Source organism: Aedes albopictus, chromosome 2 (assembly GCF_035046485.1).
Source record: "Aedes albopictus strain Foshan chromosome 2, AalbF5, whole genome shotgun sequence".
Classification (NCBI taxonomy): Eukaryota; Metazoa; Arthropoda; class Insecta; order Diptera; family Culicidae; genus Aedes; species Aedes albopictus.
The window spans coordinates 512,113,453-512,137,072 of NC_085137.1; the positions used below are offsets into that span (position 1 = coordinate 512,113,453).

The following is a 23,620-nucleotide window of genomic DNA, read 5'->3' on the forward strand; positions in this document are numbered from 1 at the left end:
TGTTTGTTTGTTTGTTTATTACCAGGGATTTTAACCTTTTATGGGTCATTCATCCCGTTACAACCTGATGTGTATTCACGAGTGACATAGGCGACCAATAAATCGTAATCCTGTAGCATTTTTCGAGGCTGAGAAACGAGAGCTTGTGACTGGCATCAAAAATTAACCCAGCGGAACCAAAGCGATCTGTTAGTGCTTCATCGAGAGAAAGATTACAAGAAATTCATTTCCCAAAAATCGAAAGCTATCATGGATCTGGTGTATAACGACTTGTGCGGATACTGCAACAAGAGTATCGAGAATACGGGCAAGAGTTTCGGCACAGACAAACAGACGTATCACTTGGAACAAAGTGCGATCAAAATCATCGTCACAAAAGTACCACTGAGTAGATAGATGGCGGTAGTGAGCTAATGTCAAACAGGAGCAACAACGATGCGAGCGCCATGAGTGAGAGATTTGCGAACTACAGAATATTTGAAAAGAAAAACAATTTTGCCTAGCACAATTATCCTGCCTGTTGCATAATCTTTGTTACGAGGATGGGAAGGGATAGTAGGGAAAGAACAATATCTATTTAACGAGAGGCCAGCGACTCACCGACGGCCTCGTAAATAGAAAGGAGTTAGGATTTTGGTTAGGGAATGTGTTTAATACTTAAGTGTTACTTGTTTAATTGTTAAATGTTTATTGTTAAATGAAATTTGTAAATATTGTTAATAGTACTTACCTGTTACACTCGAACACCTGTAAACATAAAAACACAAAACAACTTTGAATAATACTTACCATTTTACCCCCACACTCACCCACTGTGCATCGAAAGCATAACTGTTATACAAGCCATATTAACATCATTGTGTATGTAAATGTGTACCCAAAATGTAAATAAACAGTAGTAAAACGACCGTCGCGCAAATCAGTCGACCGTTCATCTCCAATCGCGAATTTGCTAAAATACGAGATCCGAAATCCCCCAATTTTGGGACATAAACTCGTACGGTACTGTCGCGGCGGTAGTGCACAAATCCAACCTGCAAGAGGTGCAAATCAAGTTTCGCCTTAAGTTGAAGAAGTGGTACAGTGGCAAGGTGGGAAAGTGAACCAAATTCTTTGGAAGAATAGTAGCCGTGATCAAAACGGCAAGTGCTTGAACAAATTTATGGTTCTTCGAACCGGATCTTGGTGAACAGAAACTGCCAAGTGATGTGTGATTTGCAAATGGCCAAATAGTGCGCGGAAAGTATTGTAGCGTCCCCGGGAAAGATTAGTTCCATCTTGTACTAAAGTGAATACAGTAGTGATTGAATCGCAACAAACAACACCTGTAAACAAACCCGCCCATTGAAAGGTGTTTAGTGCGAACAAGTGTGTGTGACTCAGCCTACAATCAGCTGTGCGATCGTCGTCACGATCGTTTTTTGTTTTGGAAAGCCACTTGCATATGCAACAAGGCGCGGTGTGCAAGAACGGAAGTTTTGTGCGACAAAATTGTTGAGTGAAAAGTTTGTTGCGATTTAATTGAAAATTGAAAATTTGATACGAACGTGAACAAGAAAGTGAAATAATAACCGGTTGTGACGCTACAGAGTGAAAAATGGCCGAAGAACTGCAGAAGAAGAAATCGAACATCATCGATTCGTTGGCGTTGTTGGAGCGATACGTCAAGGAGTATGAAGCAGAACCCAAGCAAGTTGGGCTAGTGGAGGCGTCGGCGAAGCGGTTGGAGAAGCTGTACGACCAGTACCACGAAATCGCGGTGCAGCTGGAGCTGCTGTCAACCGAAGATCACCCTATCGACCTGAAGCAAGAACGGATGAAGGTGGACGGAAAGTACTACGCGCTCTCTGCCTTCTGCCTGAGTAAGTTGTCCAAATCTTCTACTTCCTCTGCTAGCAAACAGGCTACGTCAGGTCAGTCTTTGCGAGTTAAGCTACCGGAGCTAAATCTGCCGAAGTTCAGCGGAAAACTCGAAGACTGGTGCGTTTTCCGGGATTCCTTCGACTCAGCTATCGGCAGCCGGACTGATATTAGTGCCGTAGAGAAATTGCAGTACCTGAAGGGAGTCGTGCAGGGGGAAGCGGCTCGTATTTTGGATCCGATCAAGGGAGCAGGGATATAAGGATGCTTGGAGAACTCTCCGGCTTCGCTTCGAGAACAAGCGTCAGTTGGTCAAATGCCACATAAAGACCCTCTTCGATACCCCGGCGATGAAGCGCGAATCCGCAGAGGAGCTGCTAGCACTCGTGGACCGATTTGAGCAGCAACTTTCGGTGCTGAAGAGCTTGGGTGAACCGGCAGACAAATGGAGTTCTCTGTTGGTTTATCAACTGTCCATCCGTCTCGATCAACACACGCATCGGGAGTGGGAGAGCTATTGCACCAAGCTCGATTCAGAGAACATCGCCTCCGTCCTGGGTGGAATCACTAATAAAACCGACGATTCCACCGGAGAAGAAACAACCACCATGCCTTCGTACGTCAAAATGGTCAACTTCTTGCAAAACTACGCTCGAGTGTTGATCGCAGTTTCCCCAGCCACGCCACCACCACCGCCCCCGCCCCGCTTCAAGTCCAAGACGTCGAAGCCTGTTGCATTCCCTGCGGCAGCATCAACAGCATCGTCTAGCAGTTCATCCGCTTCAGCTTCCGCCGTCGGGAAACCGACTCCGCCGTGCGAGAAGTGCGGCCAGGATCACTACCTCTACCACTGTCCGGACTTCCGGAAACTCAACGTGAGTCAGCGAACAGATTTGGTAAGACAGAAACACCTCTGCATGAATTGCTTGCGATCAAGTTCCCACTTTGCCCGGAATTGCTCCGGCCAGCGATGCCGGGTGTGTTCCAAGAAGCATCACACACTGCTTCACACTACTGTTGATGCACAATCCTCTTCTGGTGGTCAAACCTCCGGATCTGCACAGCAAGGTTCCCAAGTGCCCCCTCAGTCGTCTTCGCAAACTCAGTCCGCTTCGCTTGCTTCCATCCAACAGCAGCTCCCCTCTACCAGTACCGCCAATCAAGCTAATGTTCAGAACGCTTCCGGCACGCCTCAATATGCTCTCGTCACACATTCCAAGGAGGTGTGTCCGGAAACCGTTTTCTTGCCTACCGCGCTCGTGAACATCCGAGATGGTAGGGGCCGTATCAAGGTTGCACGTTGTTTGTTGGACTGTGCGTCTCAACGCAATTTCATTTCTGGAGCACTTTGCGAACGACTGCAGCTTCCTCGTACTCGTCTACCGCAAGCAATCGCCATTAGTGGAATAGGGAACACGTCCGCCTCTGTCGAATACCAAACCACCGTAACGCTGATGTCTCGAGTTGCGCCGTTCTCGCTGAACAGTACCATGTTGGTGCTCCAGTCTATAACTGTGAAGCTGCCACAATCCACGGTGGATACTTGTCACTGGTCAATCCCTCCACACATCGATCTCGCCGACCCCACCTTCGCGGTATCCGGCAACATCGATATTATTCTGGGCGCCGCACATTTCTTCCAAATTCTTCGTTACGGACGAATAAATCTCGGGGATCAACTTCCGCTGCTGTAGAATACGGAGTTCGGATGGGTCATATCCGGAGAATGCCTATTGGATGGTCACGATCACGCGGATCCTCGCTACTGTAGATTCAGCAATCCGTGTATCATCGAGGAGCTGGTCAACCGTTTTTGGCAGCTCGAAGAAGTCCAAGACAACCGAGGCTGGTCTCCGTCCGAACGGTTCTGCGAGGAACACTTCGTCCAGAATACCACGAGAAACGCAGAAGGTCGCTACGTCGTGAAGCTACCCAAGCGTGAAGAACTCCTCATGCAGCTGAAGGACAACCGGTACAACGCAACCCGTCGTTTCTATTCCCTTGAACGGTCATTGGAGGCAAACCCAGAGAAGAAGCGAATGTACCACCAGTTTATCGAAGAGTACGTGCGGCTTCATCATATGCGGGAGATTGGCCCTGATGAAGCGGATGACCAGCCACAATACTTCCTGCCGCACCATGCCGTCATGAAGCTTGACAGTTCCACAACCAAGCTCCGTACCGTTTTCGACGCTTCGTGCCGCTCAAAGTCAGGGCTTTCGTTGAATGACGTTCTACTTCCTGGTCCTACCATTCAGGACTCCCTGGTCAAGATCATCATGCGCTTCAGGTTCCACCAGTTCGTTGTCTCTGCCGACATCGAGAAGATGTTCCGGCAAATCCTGGTTCACCCATCGGACCAGCCGTTGCAGCGAATCGTATGGCGCGATGATCCCGATTCTCCATTGAAGACGTTCCAGCTGTGCACCGTCACATACGGCACCAACAGCGCACCGTTCCTATCGACCAGGGTGCTTCAGAAGCTTGCAGACGATGAAGAAGCACAATTTCCACTGGCCGCTCCATTCCTCCGTGATGACTTCTACGTCGACAATCTCCTTTCTGGTTCTGATGACGAAAGCTCTCTCGCCGTGGCCTGTGAACAGCTCATCACAATGCTCGCTTCAGCAGGTATTACTCTCCGTCAATGGTCGTCAAACAGTCAAGCCGTTCTCGACACCATCCCGCCGGAGCTCCGAGAGACAACCCGACTAGATGGACATAACAAAATTATAACAAGCTGTGTTATTTTGTTACAATAAATTTTTATAACAAGGGTTGTTATAAAACATGTACCGTTAGTAGTTAAAATAACAGAAATTCTAACAAAGTTGCCGTATGAGAAGAACAAAAATATAATAACTTTTGTTATGATCATAACAAAAATATTACAAAATTTGTTCCATAAAATATGGTAGAATTTGACAAAATTATAACAAATTGTGTTATAATTCCTTGGCAAACTTTTATGGTAAAAACTAATTTTTTATACTCATTTTTGGGTAAATATTTTATGTGTGTTATTCTATTTTTAGAAAAAGTTGGTGACATAAAAAAAAGTCTCCAGTACGTTATAAAATTTTCTGATCCGAACGGGATTTGAACCAAGACACCTACCATCGGTAGCAATCTGACGCCTCTGCCACTGAGGCCATCACAACACTCGAAGAGGGCGGTGATAGAAGCTTTACTGGTTCTACGTATTGTCAGTTTCCTCATTCAAATCCTTGTTTGTCAGACGCACACGAGCGGGGTAGACGTCACATTGAACTCGTTGACGTATAATAGACTTGATTTGTCGTTAGTGATTTTGTTTTAATCTATCACAATTATATCATATGCAGATATGATAACAGCTGTATATATAATTAAGTTATATTTTACATTTTTTTTTAAATTTTAAGCAATGAAATGGAATCTATCACATAAGAGGTCATCCATTAAGTTTATCGTCACGTTTGGAGGAGGCAGGGAGGGTTGAAAATTTCCAATTTTTGCTTTCTCCTTGTTCAATAACATTCACTACTTGGTACACTTTTTGGCGAAAATAGAATTGCAGTACTGTTTTGGTATTTATTGTAATCGATCTAATGTTTTCGCGTGTAAAGATACGTCATTTGTGTAAAATTCAACTCAAAGGTATTGGAAGGCATACAAACCGTAATTTCATGTAATGTAAACATTGTTCGTCCGGTCGCAAATTGCAGCACATGCAATATCCGTCGTTTAAGAAGACTTTGGGTATTATTGTCAGGTTTGTTCTCTTCGTCTTGAGGGTTTTATCGGCTAAATTGCCTGAAACATCCCGGTCAACCAGTGAGAGATTTTCGATATCGATCGATATCGATTTGTATTGAATCGATGGCGATCGCTATCGTCAGATAAAGCACTATAAAGGAATCCGAAACAAACTGAGAATTTACTTTTTCCAAAGTTGTATTATTTTATTCTTACTTAGAGTTTATCGATAAAAAATAACCCATTATCATCATTTCTGCAAAATAAAGTTCACAATCTTCCTATAACTTTTAAACTGTTCTTCCAATTAAGTGAGTGATTGTTTTTGGGATATACAAACGTTGTTGGAAATAACATAATGTTTTTGATGTAGCATCGAAAAACTTATGAAAATAGCGCATTTTTTTACATACTGAGAGACTCATGAAGTTAAATTCCAAATATCTCGAAACGGTTCCTTTCAGAAAGGTTATTACAGTAGACGTTCGGTCAGTGCAAGCGGTTTAACTGCAATGCTTTTGAACGACAAGTCCGGTAGGAGTGTAACAAATTTACAGTTATCGCACCGCCAAATGTCAAAATGGTGCGCTATGTCTGCCCAAATGAACAGACGGATGAAGTTCACGTTCATTTAACGTCAGTTGATGGTTTGTTGATTCTGTCAGGCGTTCCAGTTATCGAATTATTGTTCGATAAGTGAAGCGTAAACATATTGCAGTTATCGTCTGCTTCCAGCAGAAATAATGTTCTTTAAAACGCTACAAAGCGCTGTAACAGTGCCAAAACGTACTCTATGAAAGCAGCTGTTTTGTTGGTGAGAATTCTTATTCGATTGGCAGTTTTTTATTACACTTCCAGCTGGAATGATATCGCATAACGATAGTTGCTTCAAAGCACTGCTGGTTTGGGAAGAATTTGGCAGATTATAACTAAATAATAACAAGTTGTTCTGTTGCATTTTTTTTAAACAAGTATGACGCTGTCCCCAAATTACGCGTCGATGGGGGAGAATTATTTTGTTACAAAAAATGTAGCAAATATTACAAAAAATGTGTAACGAAAATTTGTTATAGGCAATTATTTTAATATGCAGAATGTAACAAATGCTGTTATATATCTGTTTGAATAAATTATACAAATTTTGTTATAGTTTTGTTTTTAAAATAATAACAAATTTTGTTACAATTTTGTTATGGTTATTCACATATACGAATCCTTACAACAAAATTATATGAAATTATGTTATTTCTAACAACGGTTGTAATAATTTTGTTATAATCTTGTTAGGAGCTTCTGGTCGGGAAGCACTCCGAGATCTGGACCACGACGCTTCTGTAACCACACTTGGTCTGCGATGGGAACCGTCAACCGACTTCCTACTATTCAAGCCACCGCACTGGGTTGAATTCCCGGTGTTAAGCAAACGAGCACTGGCGTCGCAGATCAGCAGTCTGTTCGACCCGCTAGGATTTGCATGCCCGACGATTGCGAAGGCGAAGATGAAGCTCCAAACCCTTTGGAGACTACAACTCGATTGGGATTCACCCGTACCAGACGGGTTCGCACGCGACTGGGAAGAATTCAAGCAGAAACTTTCCGGTTTCGATTTACTCCGAATCCCACGACACGTTCTTCGTCCCAACTATCGACGGCTGGAGCTTCATGGGTTCAGCGATGCTTCACAGCTGGGGTACGGAGCATGCGTGTATATCCGTTCGACCCACGGCCAGGAACACCACACAGTTCGCCTACTCGTTGCAAAATCCAAAGTCGCGCCAATCAACATTAAGACCATCCCTCGCTTAGAGCTGTGTGCAGCTCTCCTCCTATCGAAGCTACTGGGCCAAGTGCTGGAAAATTTTCGCTATGACGCTCAAATCGTTCTTTGGACGGATTCGACAATCGTCCTGAACTGGATCTCCGGACTCCCGCTCACGTGGGTTCCTTTCGTTGCCAACAGAGTGGCCGAAATTCAAGAGCTGACCAGTCAAGCGACCTGGAATCACGTACCGTCTCAAGACAATCCAGCAGAGCTTATCTCGCGAGGAATGGACCTCGATGAGCTCACAGAAAGTGAGCTGTGGTGGCATGGACCACAGTGGCTGAATTCCAACCAGCATCAATGGCCAGCGAAATATGTTCCCAAGGCGAACATCGACGACGAAAGAAGGCGAGTGGTTGCCCTACCGGCAATCGAAGAAGTTCACGAAGATCTGATCTTTTGATACTCCAGTCTGCGACATCTACTCCGCATCGGCTCTCTGCTCCGTCGGTTCTGTGAGAACTGTGTACGCCGCAAACACAATCACCCTTTAGTGACTGGACCACTCTCCCCACAAGAAATCGACCGCACTCTTCTCGACCTTCTCCGTCGAGTTCAACGGCAACACTTCAAGGAAGAATACCGTCTGCTCAGCTCTGGTCGACCAGTCAGTCACCGGTCGAAACTTCGTTTTCTCCACCCGGAGATCGTGGATGGTATAATTCGAGTTGGCGGCCGGCTCCACAATGCTAGCATACCGGTTGACGAGAAGCACCCCATCGTTTTGCCGAATAAGCATCGCTTGACTGAGATGATCGCCAGAAGGGAACACGTCAAGACACTTCACGCCGGTCCTAGTTTGCTACTTTCGACACTACGTCAGCGATACTGGCCTCTTGGCGGCCGGAATCTAGTGCGCAGCATCGTCAACCATTGCATGACCCGCGCAAGAACGAAACCGAGGAACCTGGAGCAGTTGATGGGAAATTTGCCCCGAGTTCGGGTTAACCAGGCGCACCCATTCGAGAATATTGGAGTAGATCTCGCTGGCCCAATCTACGTTCGCACTACACTACGGAACACTCGAAACCCGTTCATCAAAGCGTACATCGTCGTGTACGTCTGTCTGGCAACCAAGGCAGTCCACCTAGATCTGGTCACAGATCTGACGAGCGAAGCGTTTATAGCCAGTCTCCGGCGATTCAGCGGACGGAGAGGAATTCCCGCTCATATCTACTGTGACAACGGGACCAACTTCGTTGGAGCACACAGGGAGCTGAAAGAGCTTCGAACACTTTTTGACTCGCAGCAGCATCAGGAGGCGGTAGCAAAGGCATGCGCGGATGATAGAAGTCACTTCCATTTCATTCCGCCACGTTCGCCGACATTCGGCGGCATTTGGGAAGCCTGCGTCAAGTCCGTGAAGCAACTGCTCCGCCGAATTCTTGGAAATGCTCATCTGACCGAAACAGAACTACAAACCGCGCTAATCCAGATTGAGGCCCAACTGAATTCGCGTCCAATAACACCGTTGCCGGTCAGTCCATCTGATGAAATGGTCCTTACTCCCGGCCACTTTCTGATTGGGCGGCCGCTGAACGCAGTCCCTGATCCGAATCTACAGAACGTTCCGGAAAACCGTTTGTCTCGCTGGCAACGTGTTCAGCAACTTACGCAGCACTTCTGGAACCGCTGGCACAGAGAGTATTTGTCAACACTTCAGAATCGGTATCGGTGGACCTCGGAAATGGACAATCTAGTCGTCGGTTCCATTGTCGCTCTGAAGGATGAGCGATACCCGCCACAGAAATGGTTACTGGGCCGTATTCTCAGCGTTCACCCTGGCGCGGACGGCCTAGTCCGGGTAGCGACCGTCAAGACAGCTTCCGGAATCACTCAACGAGCCATCGGGAAACTTTGTTTATTGCCGGTGGAGATCGATCCGGCGAGCGTATCGTCGTGCCCAATTCAAGCAAACAACACTGTGTCGCCAGTCGAGAGGACTCCTGGCCCAAGCTCGGGGGAATCGAGCGTGTTCCTGGAGCATCTGTAAAGAGGAACGAAGCCTTCCGTTTAGGTCCTTGGACCCAACGGACTGGACTTCGCCCTAGGCACCTGTAAACATAAAAACACAAAACAACATTGAATAATACTTACCATTTTACCCCCACACTCACCCACTGTGCATCGAAAGCATAACTGTTATACAAGCCATATTAACATCATTGTGTATGTAAATGTGTACCCAAAATGTAAATAAACAGTAGTAAAACGACCGTCGCGCAAATCAGTCGACCGTTCATCTCCAATCGCGAATTTGCTAAAATACGAGATCCGAAATCCCCCAATTTTGGGACATAAACTCGTACGGTACTGTCGCGGCGGTAGTGCACAAATCCAACCTGCAAGAGGTGCAAATCAAGTTTCGCCTTAAGTTGAAGAAGTGGTACAGTGGCAAGGTGGGAAAGTGAACCAAATTCTTTGGAAGAATAGTAGCCGTGATCAAAACGGCAAGTGCTTGAACAGAATGGATTTCAACTCCTTTGATTATTATTTTAGAAGTAAAATAGAACTTCGATAAATGTTAAAGCCGTCGACGAAAGCCAATGAATATTGCTTTTATTTTCACCTAAAACTGCATTCCCAGGTAAGGACTGTTCATTTTATAAAGAGGACAAATTTGCAAGGCTATAAAAAGAAAACGCGTAGTTCAAATTTGAGCAGCCTTGGTTAGTTGTTCAGAACATTATATTAGCAGATAATAACCATAAATAAATTGGTTTAAAATTATTGAACTTCATAGAAATGTGGCAAAGTGTTTCGAGAGATCAATTTTTCAATTCCCAAAAACTAAAGATAAACACTAAATTTCTGTAAAACATCGGTGTATCGTTTTTAATTGCAAAAAAGTGTTTGTCATGCTGCAGCAGTTTGAGTGATACATATTCTGGCAAAATATCAACCTAATCGGAATACAGGTCGGACTCGATTATCCGGGTGACTCCACAATTATTTCACCCCGGATAATCGAATCACCCGGATAATCGAGCCATGCTTCTTTTCTTCTATTTTTGATGTTCTTCAATCAAAAACTGTTCGTTAAACATAGAAGCTAACATACATAACGTTGTAGTGCCTAAACTCAACGTCTAGTATTATTACAACCATGTTTTTTGACAATGAAATTTTAGCCGAAAAATGTGAAAAAATAAAAACAATTTTTAAATAGGCTAAATCCTACTTACAGGTGTTGTACTTGATGTTTATCACATTTTTTGACATATTGTAATCTAAAAATTTGTAAACAAAGCAAAAACAAATTTTTCCCCGGATAATCGAGCCGTTTTTCCCGGATAATCGAGCCACGGATAATCGGGCCCCCGGTTAATTGAACCCCCGGATAATCGAGTCCGACCTGTAATGGTTGTTGAGATATTAAAGTTACAAATTGGACTCGATTTTCAGAATAAAATTTATTTGTTAAACAAAAATGTATAAAAATATTAAATTTTGAATGTTTTCAATGGATCTAGTCGAAAGTGCTAATAATGCAATTTCAAATGCAGAAAACCGCAACTTGATAGCATTGTTGGCTTGGTTACTGTGCTTCATGGCAGTTACCGGAGATAAAACCGCTTCGTTCTCTGAAGGTTCTTTTAAATAACAATGTACTCTATTGCAAATATAACGTAACAATGATGTCGAAAATAAAAATTAACATGTAGTTATTTTCAAATAAGGTATATAATCACATAGGATCAGACCTTGCTGAAAATAAATAATAATAAGCTTCTCTAGAATCAAAAACTTGCATTTATGGAGCAAAAAGTATGCAATTTTTCATTATGGCCATCATTAAGTATTAAATTTATGATGAAGAATGTACTTTAAAGCATATTTTTCTTCGGTATCATTTAGAATGCGATTCTCTTCTATACTGGACAAATTTTGAACTGACTCCGTAGTGTTATTGCATAACTGGACTTAAATAAGTATATTTTATCAATTTCATTGATAACAAGGCAACTCACTATATCAAGCTGTATAATGCTTGGTGCATTATTACTGACCAACTATTACACTCTACCTTTAGAAGAATAGTATTAGATCCCAACACATTAAAAAGTTCATGAAAATTTGAAAGTTATGTATGTGGAAAGTTGTGTAGAATTTTGAGAAATGGGGTTTTATTGAGTTTTAACGAAAACCACTTCAGTTCCATAACTAAGGACAATTTGTATAATGTTATATTTTCAATACACTGTAGAATAGCTATGGAAATTTATGCAAAAAACCGATAATGATTTTATTGAAAAATAAAAGAGATATCACACAAATAAGGTGTCCTCTTCATAAAATGAACAGTCCTTATGCATATCAATACAGTCAATCTATTTGCTCTTACATCTTCAAAGCGATCCCTAATGGGACAAATTCATACTCCATGAGTAGACTGATTAATGTAAATAAGTACTGCAGAAAACACGTGTCTTCATTGTATCTCACCCGAAGCTAGTCGTGAATCCTATTCCAAGGAAATATGGAAGCCAATCAACCCACTGAGGGCCCATATAGCTGAACCGGTAAACATGCAGCATCGTGCTGATGGCTTAGGACCCACAAGATGCAAGTAATGTGTCAATGTGATGTTCCCATACAATACTAAGCTGAGAAGCAGACTCTGTTGCAGTTGGAACGTTACGCCATAAAAAGAAGAAGTGAAAGATGGAAACCAATCAATCTCGTATCGACCGACAGTCTATCTTCTATCTGATCAAAGATGTTACACGTGTGGTGACGACAGTTTGCCGGAGCGCCCCCAGAATGATGACGACTGAAGGCTATTTCCGCCACATTCGTCGAGCATTCTAGTGCTCTTCCGGCCGACTAATTCCAGTCACTATTTGGTTTCTTCCGGCTCTGTTGTTGCGTATTGTTTCGTTAGAATTTTGACGGGGAAAGGACAGTGTCTGGCTGGGAGCATCAGGTATGTAGTGTCTCCAAAAGAGCGTTCATGCGTTCACAGAGATAGAGAGATTTCGATGATGACAGATGACGGCCACCGACAAGAACGACGACGATGGCAATGAATAAATCATCTTGCAAGCAGTTGATGTAAATTAGCTTACTCGGTTGGATTCCTTTGGAAGGATTCCCCAATGGGGAGGAAATTGCGGTGAAAGTGTAAGCTCCACACTCTGACTTTAATGAACGGCTTAAGACTGTCTTCGAGGATTGACTCTCTGTGGGGATGAATTTCTCATTCACCACACAGTCGTGGACTCGAGGGGGAGGGTAACCGAAGAAACCGAGATGAATGAGCTGACAGAATGACTAACAGGTAGCCTGAAGTTTTGTGCATGGTCCATGTGTAGCGCAGTGTAGCCCGATGGCTGCACTTGAAACACTACTGGGAAGGCGTCTGAATTACAGCGATAAATTTTCCTTCCTGGGAATGAGTCTTTATTATCAGGGCTGTCGCACAAGGCCCAGCCATAAATCAAAGTGCTATCAAAGCGTAATTAGATTATGATGAATGTAGATATAATTGTTCCACATGCTTGCTGCTGGGCCGGCTAATAAAGCAACTTGAGTGAAACCTTTCCAATAATTGGAAGCAATTTGTAACAGGTCCACGGGAAGACAGATTAGTTTCATCCGGTTGTTTAATATCGACATGCTTGATCAAGGGTGACTGCAGCATTGAGCGAACCTCAGCAAATATAATTCATCAACCGGAAACGGATTGTTGAAACCTTGAATAGGCACTATCCCTCCGTGTCTACGAGTTTGCATGATGCAAGGGCACTTACCTAGGCAGCTATGCTTATCGGCATCCAGTTTGAATCCGTATTCAGGTATCAGAAGGCCGGCTCCAGAGGCACGTTATCCTCCATTTGGGACATTTGTGCCATCGCCAAAATAACAGCCTATTTCATCATCTACCTGAGGGAAAAGGAAGGAAAAAGGATTTGGATGGGGATAGGGACAGGTAGGGAAATAGGAAAAATACCCTGGAAGAGGGTACTAACGCACAAGCGTACCACAATGGGTTCAAACAGCGCCCTGAAAAGGGCACTGTAATAACGCATAAAGCGAAAGAGAGCCTATAGCTCTTTACCACAGCGGGTTAAGAACAACAGAATATCCTGAAGATTCAGGTTTCTGAAGTCAGTTTCACTTAATAAGTGTTTACCGAATACTCGGAAACGCAGTTGCGCGAAAACTGGACAGTTACATATCAAATGATACGAAGTTCCATAATCGGATTCACAGCTATCACAGGCAAATGAATCAGCTTGCTGAATATTCGCCATGTGATAGCTGAGTCGGCAGTGGCCAGTCAATGCTTTGACCAGCATGCTGCAATTCTGCTTAGACAGATTAGTTAGATACTTCGCCACCCGTAGAGATGGCTCAGCACTATACAATTTGGTTTGACGACATGACTCCAAACTATTCCAATATTGTCTGTGTTGAGTGACAGCCCAGGTGTGAATCTGAAGCTTAATCCAACACTTTGATATCGGAATAGCTGGCTCAGGGCCAATGAAGTCATGTGATGCTCCAGAGCGAGCTAACTCATCAGCCAATTCATTTCCAGCGATGGAAGAATGACCAGGTACCCATAGAAGGTGAACAGCGTTTGCTGAATTCAGCTCCTCGATTTGAGTTCGACAAGCGATAACTATCTTCGACCTGGAGTTGGCCGAAGCAAGTGCTTTAATAGCAGCCTGGCTATCTGAACAGAAGTATATTACTTTGCCCATTACGTGCTGCTGAAGTGCTGATTGCACTCCGCACATAAGAGCAAAGATTTCGGCCTGAAAAACGGTACAGTGTCTACCAAGTGAATAAGACTGATACAGCCTTAGCTCACGAGAATAAACACCAGCACCTGCTCGACCTTCGAGAAGGGAGCCATCAGTGTAACATACGATGCCGTCTGAAATACTTCTTTCCAGATAACCAGATGTCCACTCTTCCCGGGAAGGGAATTTCGTGGAAAATGTCCTATATGGAAAATTACAAGCAATTGTAAGATCACTTGGAGCAAGAACAATTTTGTCCCAATTCACCAAAAGTGGAAACAACGAGGTGTGTGTTGAACTGCGGTTCACAGGAGTTTCCTCTAGTAGACCGAGTACCCGTAACCGGTAAGTGCAAGAAAGGGCTTCTTGTTTGAGATGAATGTGTAGTGGGGCAACGTCAAAGAGAACTTCTAGCGCTGCCGTAGGAGTTGAAGAGAACGCTCCAGACATCGCCATTAAGCACATCCTTTGGAGATGGCCTAATTTTGATTGGACCGTTCTCACTTCACCCTTTTGCCACCACACAAGACATCCATAAGCCAATATTGGCCGAACCACAGTTGTGTAAATCCATTTGATATACTTGGGTTTTAGACCCCAAGTTGTACCAAAAGTACGCCGGCATTGCCCGAAGGCCATACAAGCTTTCTTGATTCTGAACTCAATGTGAGGTGTCCAGGAAAGCTTGGAATCAAGAATAACTCCAACGTACTTTACCTGTTCAGTCACATCGATTTCAGAATCAAAGAGACGCAAAGGTCGAACGCCATTACGGTTTCGCCTTTCCGTGAAAAGAACAATAGATGTTTTACTCGGATTAACCGAAAGCCCATATTGGCGACACCAACCCTCAACTACCTGAAGGGCGTTTTGCATCAGGTCGAAAAGGGTGCTGATGCACATACCAACTAACAATGTTAGGTAGTCGTCGGCAAAACCATAAGTAGGAAAACCGCTATTATTGAGTTGCCTCAATAGCGTATCTGCTACGAGATTCCACAAAAGCGGTGATAAGACTCCCCCTTGGGGGCATCCACAAACACTCAATTTCCTAATCCCTGCTAGACGCAATGTCGAGAAGAGATATCGGTTTTTGAGCATTTGGTGAATCCAATTGGAAATCATTGGAGATATACCATGACTCCGTGCGGCTTCCAATATGGCATCGAAAGGCACGTTGTCAAAGGCACCCTCGATATCTAAGAAAACACCCAAACAAGATTGCTTTTGAGCGAATGCTTTCTCGATATCGTAAACAACCTTGTGTAAAAGAGTCACAGTGGACTTACCAGATTGGTAGGCATGTTGGTTCACATGAAGAGGCACGTTGGCCAGATGAACATCACGGATATGATGATCCACAATGCGTTCTAAGCATTTCAGAAGAAAAGAGGTCAAACTGATAGGTCTGAAACTCTTTGCTTCTTCATACGACGCACGACCCACTTTCGGAATAAACTTTACAGTAATATCCCTCCAGGATTTGGGAATATACCCTGTAGCAAAACTGCAAACAAGTAGTTTTTTCAAAACATGTTTGAAATAATCAAATCCCTTCTGAAGCAAAATAGGATAAATCCCATCTGCCCCAGGAGATTTGAAAGGAGCAAAGCTATTAAGAGCCCACTCAATCGATTCTATAGTTACAATACTCCGAGCCGAAGCTAAAGAATCATAACTACAAGAAAAGACATCAGGATCATCCGAAGACGTAATATCCACACATCCAGGGAAGTGTGTGCTGAATAAGCATTCCAGAACTTCCTCATCAGAGGAAGTCAGATCGCCATTTGGCAAACGAAGTTCGTTCACCCGGAAATCCTTAGATTTCGCAAGGATTTTGTTTAACCGACTGACTTCACTCAAGCTGGAAACATTTGTACAAAGGTTTTTCCAGCCGGATCGTTCAGCAGACCGGAGAGCTTTCCTGTAGGCCTTGCGAGCCGACCTGAAAGCCTCCGAACCAGCCGAACGTCGTCTGTTCCAACTCTTTCTACATTGTTTCCTGAGTTTCGCCAGATCAGAGTTCCACCAAGGGGTTCCTCTTGTGATCTTCACAGACCGTAGAGGGCATGCTTCTTCAAAAGCTTCCATGATGAAGGTCGTTGTAGTATCAACGGCATCATCTAAATCACTTGGAGTGTCAATGGATGGTGAATATCCATGAAATTTGGCTGCAACCAAATCAGTATAAAGATCCCAGTTTGTTGACCGAGGATTCCTGAAACGCAATGTTTGCGAAGTAACATTTAAATGTTCAAAAAAGATATAGCGATGGTCAGATAAAGATTCTTCATCTGACACATGCCAATTGGTCAGCTCGTGACTAATTCTGCTAGAGCAAAGCGTTATATCTAACACTTCCTCTCTAGCAGATACCATGAAGGTTGGGCGGTTGCCTATGTTAAGTAATGCAAGATCTGTACTACTTAAGTACTCCATCAAACTGGAGCCTCTCAAGTTAATGTCTGAGCTGCCCCAAATGATATGGTGAGCATTAGCATCACTGCCAACAATTAGCGGAAGGCCTTTTGAAGTGCAGTATGCGATGACTTGTTTGAAAGCATCCGTAGGGGATGGTTCATCATGTGGTAAATACACAGAACAATAGACGTATTTCCTGTTGAGGTTTCCAACAGATTCATCAATTGTGATAGCACATACATCTCTGGTGGTTAGTTCAGAGATGAGTGTAGCAACTATTGCGTTGTTGACAAGCACACAGGCTCGAGGCATGACACGCGAGTTTTCCATTTCATGTTTACTGAAAGTGGCAAACACCGGGTTCACAAGGTTTCCTAGATAGAAATTTCCCTTACGAAAGTAAGGTTCTTGTACCAAGGCCACTTGGGCTGTACCATTTTGCATAAGTCTGCAAAGATTGATCGTTGCTGTTCTTTTATGCTGAAGATTGATCTGAGCTATCCTAACCGTAGCCACTACCCAAACTAGGTAAGATTAAACTCTTCGCAACAGCAGCACAACAAAGAACAGCAACAATAAAACCAAATCGGTATCGATTGGAAAACGCCAAAGGCGAGGATACACAGAATACACTGTGTAAATCGCATAATGCGAAACCATATAGGTGAAAATTTAAACTAATTAACAACATCTTCATAATCCCGCCCTTATTTAGCCTCAAGTGAGACTAAAGAAGGGCAGCTGATTGTCTCGGAGAAACACAAGGTCCACTGCACCATTGCTCCGGTTAGCGCAGTAAGGGCTACATACTGTGGAGGGCGCCCTGGTACTCCACAGGCTCCGTTAGCGGTTAGGTTTTTATTAGACCCCCCTAGCCATTCATTCCTAGGCACGGTAAGCATAAAGCCGCATCACACCATGAATTAGGGGTCACCTGTTGGTGGATTCTTACCACCGGAACAGGCGGTCCGTAGTGTTATTCTTAGCCAATTGAGACAATCGCTACCGACACTACACAGCTATCTAGGCTGATCGAGAAAAGAAGTTAATATTGATGATCAACTTCATACGGACTCGAACAGCCGAACAAATCAAAGTCAACAAACAGGTCCACGGGAAGACAGATTAGTTTCATCCGGTTGTTTAATATCGACATGCTTGATCAAGGGTGACTGCAGCATTGAGCGAACCTCAGCAAATATAATTCATCAACCGGAAACGGATTGTTGAAACCTTGAATAGGCACTATCCCTCCGTGTCTACGAGTTTGCATGATGCAAGGGCACTTACCTAGGCAGCTATGCTTATCGGCATCCAGTTTGAATCCGTATTTGCAGGAGCAATAGAAGCTACCGTCGCTGTTGATGCAATGATGTTGACAGCCACCGTTGGTCCGAATGCATTCGTTGGTATCTGCAATCGAGAGGGAAGGGAGATAATGGTTATTATGGAATCCGAGCAAGTCTGGCTGGCCGGTTGTTGTGAGTGTAAGCAAACATATCTACTGAATTAATACTTTGATATGTATAATGTTAATAGCTTTGTTATGTTGTTTATCAATGACTATAAAGCTCCGTTTTTGTTACACCTACCATACGAATGACACGTGCTTTTGAACAAAACAACGGTAAATTTCCTCTGAGTAACGATTAAGAATCCAAACTTAAAAGCAACGTTCTCTAACATGTTTAATGATTAAATAAAAATCATTTGCCCCATTTTCAATTTACGACAAATACGCCAGCACCGTTGATTTCTTCGAATTTTGACCCTTAAAAAACTGTTTCTTCTGTTCAGCAGGGTGCATCCAATTTCATCCTAAATACCAAATGCATTGAGCATTTGGGTGATAATCACTCCTTTAAAGCCAATTATTTTCTTCTTTTTTATTTCTCAGTCATGCTTACAATCACTGACTAGTACTCAATAGAAAAAAAAAGCTTGCATTATGCATCAGCAATATTGTTTAACGATTTTTTGAAAAGTGCGCAAAGGCCCTAGGAGCGCAAAGTATGGTGAGTTTAAGGTACTCAAATCGAAGCACTGAATCGCAATTTGTGTTTTCTTATTTTTCTTGTTTTACTTTTTGCTGGACTAATTCGGCTGTTCGGGTCCGTATGAAGTTGATCATGAATATTAACTTCTTTTCTCGATCAGCCTAGATAGCTGTGTAGTGTCGGTAGCGGTTGGCACAATTGGTTAAGAATAACACTATGGACTGCCTGTTTCGGTGGTAAGAGTCCATTAAAGAGGTGACCCCTAATTCATGGTGTGATGCGGGTATATGCTTACCGTGCCTAGGAATGAATGGTTAGGGGGGGTCTAATAATATCCTAACCGCTTAACGGAGCCTGTGGAGTACTTGGGCGCCCTCCAGAGTATTCTGCCTTACTGCGCTAACCGGAGCAATAGTGCAGTGGACCTTGTGTTTCTCCGAGATAATCAGCTCTCCTTCTTAAACCTTAATAAGGGTTGGATTGGTTGTCCCCCATTTCCCGGAAAACCATTTCCCGGAAAACCGTTTCCCGGAAAGACGATTCCCGGAAATCCATTTCCCGGAATGGACCATTTCCCGGAAATCCATTTCCCGGAATGTACCATTTCCCGGTATGCACCATTTCCCGGAATGCACCATTTCCCGAAAAAAAAATATTCAAAATTAATTTTCAGTTTGTGTTCTGTAAATAATGGCAGTGAATTATAATTGTATAATGTTTGACAGTATTGATATTCAAAGGACCGTAAGTTTTACAATTATTGTAATTCTCACAAATAGTAAATTTCTCCTTATTTCAAAGGCTATTTATTCATTTGAGTTTTGCCTTTCTCGTACACCAAGGTGTACCGAAAGGCTATATGTTCACTCCAAAAACGAAAATTTGATAGAGCTCCCGGAGGGGTCAAGTGTTATATACCAATCGACTCAGCTCGACGAGTTGAGATGATGTCTGTGTGTATGTATGTGTGTGTGTGTGTGTGTATGTATGTGTGTGTGTGTGTGTATGTGTACAAAAAGGTCACCTCATTTTAAGATAGTAAATATGAACCGATTTCAACGACCGATGGTTCATTCGACGCGGTATATTGCCCCATTGTTTCCTATTGAAAATGGTTCAGATCAGTCCAGCCGTTCCGGAGTTATGGCCATTTAGGTGTTCCGGACCGGTACCCTAGGAAGGAGCCAGATATGATAATGCAACAAACCCATGCATGCGACCCATCAAACCACTGCATTTTCGATTATCTGATGAACGGGAAGTAGGAAAATGGTCTCAGACTATATCTGAACCGGTAGTGTTTCGGAACCGGTTCCGGGTGTCTCGCCGGAAGTGGCCAAATATAAAAGTGAACATAACCCATGTATGCGACACGTCAAATAGCGGCATTTTCGATAATCATTTGAATGGTAAGCAGGAAAGAAGTTTCAGACTATATTTGAACCGATAGTGTTCCAGAACCGATTCCAGGTGTCCCGCCGGAAGTGGTCAACTAAAAAAAGTGAACCAAACCCATGCATGCGACACATCAAACAGCGGCTTTTTCGATAACCTGATGAACGGTAAGCAGGAGAATAGTTTCAGACCATATCTGAACCGGTTGTGTTCCAGAAACGGTTCCAGGTGTCTCGCTGGAAGTTGCCAATAAAAAAACAAACCCAGGCATGCGACCCATCGAATTGCGGCTTTTGCGATGACCTGATGAACGGTAAGCAGGAAAGTAGTTTCAGACTATATTTGAACCGGTAGTGTTTCAGAACCGGTTCCAGGTGTCCCGCCGGAAGTGGCCAACTAAAAAAGTGAACCAAACCCATGCATGCGACACATCAAAGAGCGACTTTTTTGATAACCAGATGAACGGTAAGCAGGACTATATCTGAACCGGTTGTGTTCCGGAACCGGTTCCAGGTGTCCCGCTGGAAGTGGCCAATTAAAAAAGTGAACCGAACCCAGACATGCGACACACCAAATAGCGGCTTTATCGATAATCAGATTAACGGTAAGCAGGAACATAGTTTCAGACCATATCTGAATCGCTAATATAGTAAACTGACGAAGTTGAAGGGGTGAATCCTGCTGAATGCTCCTGATGATGACCGAAGAATAGTAGGTCGAAACGCTTAATGCTAAACAAGCTGTATATCACCGATAAACACCAATCAATCCTCTAAATAACATATCTGAACCGGTTGTGTTCCGGAACCGTTTCCAGATGTCTAGCCGGAAGTGGCCAGTTTAAAAAGTGAACCAAACCCATGCATGCAAAATATCAAATCATCAAAAATGTTCGATAACCAGATAAACGGGCAGCAGGAAAATAGTCTTTGACCAAGCTCTGACCACACCTAAGATTACTGGCAGTGTTGCAGAATCAGGATTAGATGCATCGCTGAAATAACAACAAAACAAAATCGATGCAAGCGATACATAAGCGTAAAAGAACAAAATTTTGATAAGAAATCAAGCGAACTTGCAAACCACACCATTTTCCTGATGCGTAATTATACAGTAGGATGAATCAACGTTGTAAGGGAAAATTTTAATTTTATAGCACTTAAATTGCTGCGCACAATTTTGATGCAACTGGTTGAGCCATCGCGCTTTGTAACACGGTTAAAATTTGAATGGATTTTATTATGGGAAATTTTACTTGCTTGCAATTTTTTGTCAAATTTTACATGAATCTTATACTGCCGTTCCACGCCCAATTGTCCCATGTTATATGCGAATCCTATATAACATGGGATAATTATGCGTAGAACGGCAGTATAACCAATAATAATAAAACAGAGGCTAAACTGTGCAGAAAAAAAATTGCTGAAATATCTTGATAATGTTCGGCATCCAGTGCTAGTGAAGGTGGTCAAGCAGTCAACTGAGAGGTTTAATATTTTTTTTTGCAATTCCTCATCGTAATAGGCTGTTTTACCTCCCGCAAATCTGTCAGGAAAAGGCCTACTTTCCAATACCAAATTAGCAGTGTTGTAATGGTTCATTACAGCACTGATTTGCGTTGCGTAATGAACCATTACAGCACTGTTTTCAGTTTTGATCAACTTCTTCATGATTTCTGGACGCAGGTTTGAAAATTTGTGACAACTAAACAGCAAAACCTGCTATGATCAGACTTTCTTAAACATGGCTATGAATTTCAGTATGTAGTTTGATGAAAAAGTTTATTTTAAAAACTATCCTCAAGTGGTAATTTATGAAATTGCAAAAAACGTTGTACGCAACTCGGTGCAGAACTCGATTTTTACATCACTCGTCGTAATTATCCAACTCGGCAAGCCTCGTTGGATAAATTACGACTCATGCTGTAAAAATCTTCATTCTGCACCTTGTTGCGTAAACTACTATTTCAGCTCTGCTTATACGTTTAACATATTACATAACATAGGAATAAGAGCCATCAATAAGTTTCCAAATTCGATTATGGCTTTGATAAGGTTCTTGCTTTTCTGAACAAGGCTGACACAAATTTCGATTTTCTCTTAAGTCAAGAGGGGTCCCCCTTCAAAATTTTGAATTGGAATTCAACATTTTGAGGAAGGACACAAATGAATAAACCAATTAATTTTTAAATTTTAAGGTGAAGAGTCCTCCAGAAAATTTCTTACCAAACCCGATGAGTTAAGCGGTTTTGCTTAATTGTTTGAGTATTTTTTTTCATCAAATACATTTATTATTTATCAACTCCACCCCCTCATTGACGAACGAGCACTGTGACAAAAGAAGAAAATAATATTTGTTCCGTTCTAGAGTATTTTCAGGATTCAGGAACACTTCGGCTTATGGCGACGGAAATATCTTAGAGTACATATTCGACGAGAAAGGCGGTATCACCACTAGGTGGATTAATCTGGGTTTTTTTTGTTAAAATAGTTGTCGACATCAAACCACCGACGAAATCAAGCTGCCAAGTTTTCATCACATATTTTCATTTCTTCCAAGCAAAGGCTGTTCCTTCTAGTTAAATTTTTAAAATAGTTGTTGACATTAAGCTGCTGACAATTTCATAGGATATATTGATTGTATACTATTTCGCCGAAAACCATTTCGCGGGTTTTTTTCTTCGCAGTGTAACATTTACCGGAATGAACCATTTCGCCGAATGCCATTTTGCAGAATGACTTTTCGCGGAATGTACTCTTTCGCGGAATACCATTTCGCGGAATACTATTTTGCGGAATTTAATATTTTACAAACGATAGAAGAATCAACAGTGTAGTTTCCGCATGGCTTGGTCAGCCAAAGCAAAATCAAGAAATTTACATTTTACAATAAAAAATGACAAATTATTTTCTCTGCTTAACTTTAACTCTGCCTAACATTAGCTCTCCGATTATACTAATTGATTGACTTCCTGAATACAAATTTGCCATGTTTGATTTGGAATCTGTTCTCAAGAATTTCGAACGTAAGGCCAAAGGCCATTGGGCGTAATAATCAATAAGCAATCGTTGTCACATAAATTGTACTTTTAAGCGCTTATATTGGTAACTCCATCAGAAATTCTTCCTTCTTATAAATAAGGCTGTTCTTTCCAGTAAAATTATAGTTTGGCAACCGAATTGCTAAATGTTCCATCATTTGTCTTCTTCATCAAAGGCTGTATATGTGTTGTTAAGTTTGCGGCGATGAAATTCGAAATTCTATAGAAGATTTCACCTTCTTTTGATAATAGGCTGTTCTTTCAAGTTACACTGTTGAAAATTTTGGCCGGCGACCAAACTGCTAATCAAATGAACATTTTTCCTTCTTTTAGGAATGGGCTGTTCCTTAGAGTAACACTATTAGTGTGTTTTTTTGGTGCCCAGGCTGCTGACCCTTCTTTCAGAAATGTATCCTTCTCTAAATCGAGGTTTTTTTTTCGAGCTGCACAGTTATGTTGTTTATTAGTGGTCCACTGCCAACTCCGTAGGAGGTTTGTCCTTCTTTTTTAATTTATTTTCTTTTCACATAACACTTGCTGATCGTTACCAAACTGATATCTACATTTAAAAATTTGCCTTTTTTAAAGAATA

General features: G+C 42.7%; 1 protein-coding gene across 2 annotated transcripts in view; it reads right to left on the bottom strand.

Moving 5' to 3' along the window:
- The window catches only part of LOC109432373 (uncharacterized), a 495,279-nt gene that overhangs the window by 33,372 nt on the left and 438,287 nt on the right, over positions 1-23,620 (bottom strand). Inside the window, exon 1 of one of the 2 annotated variants that reach the window (XR_009998119.1) lies at positions 13,174-17,712. Coding sequence is in view for 1 of the 2 variants with exons in the window: in XM_062854538.1 (XP_062710522.1) it covers positions 17,887-18,009 (123 nt within the window). In the remaining variant the exon portion in view is untranslated. Of the gene's footprint in view, positions 1-13,173; positions 17,713-17,886; positions 18,010-23,620 lie in introns of those variants that run through there. The other variant, XM_062854538.1, reaches the window with a different exon arrangement.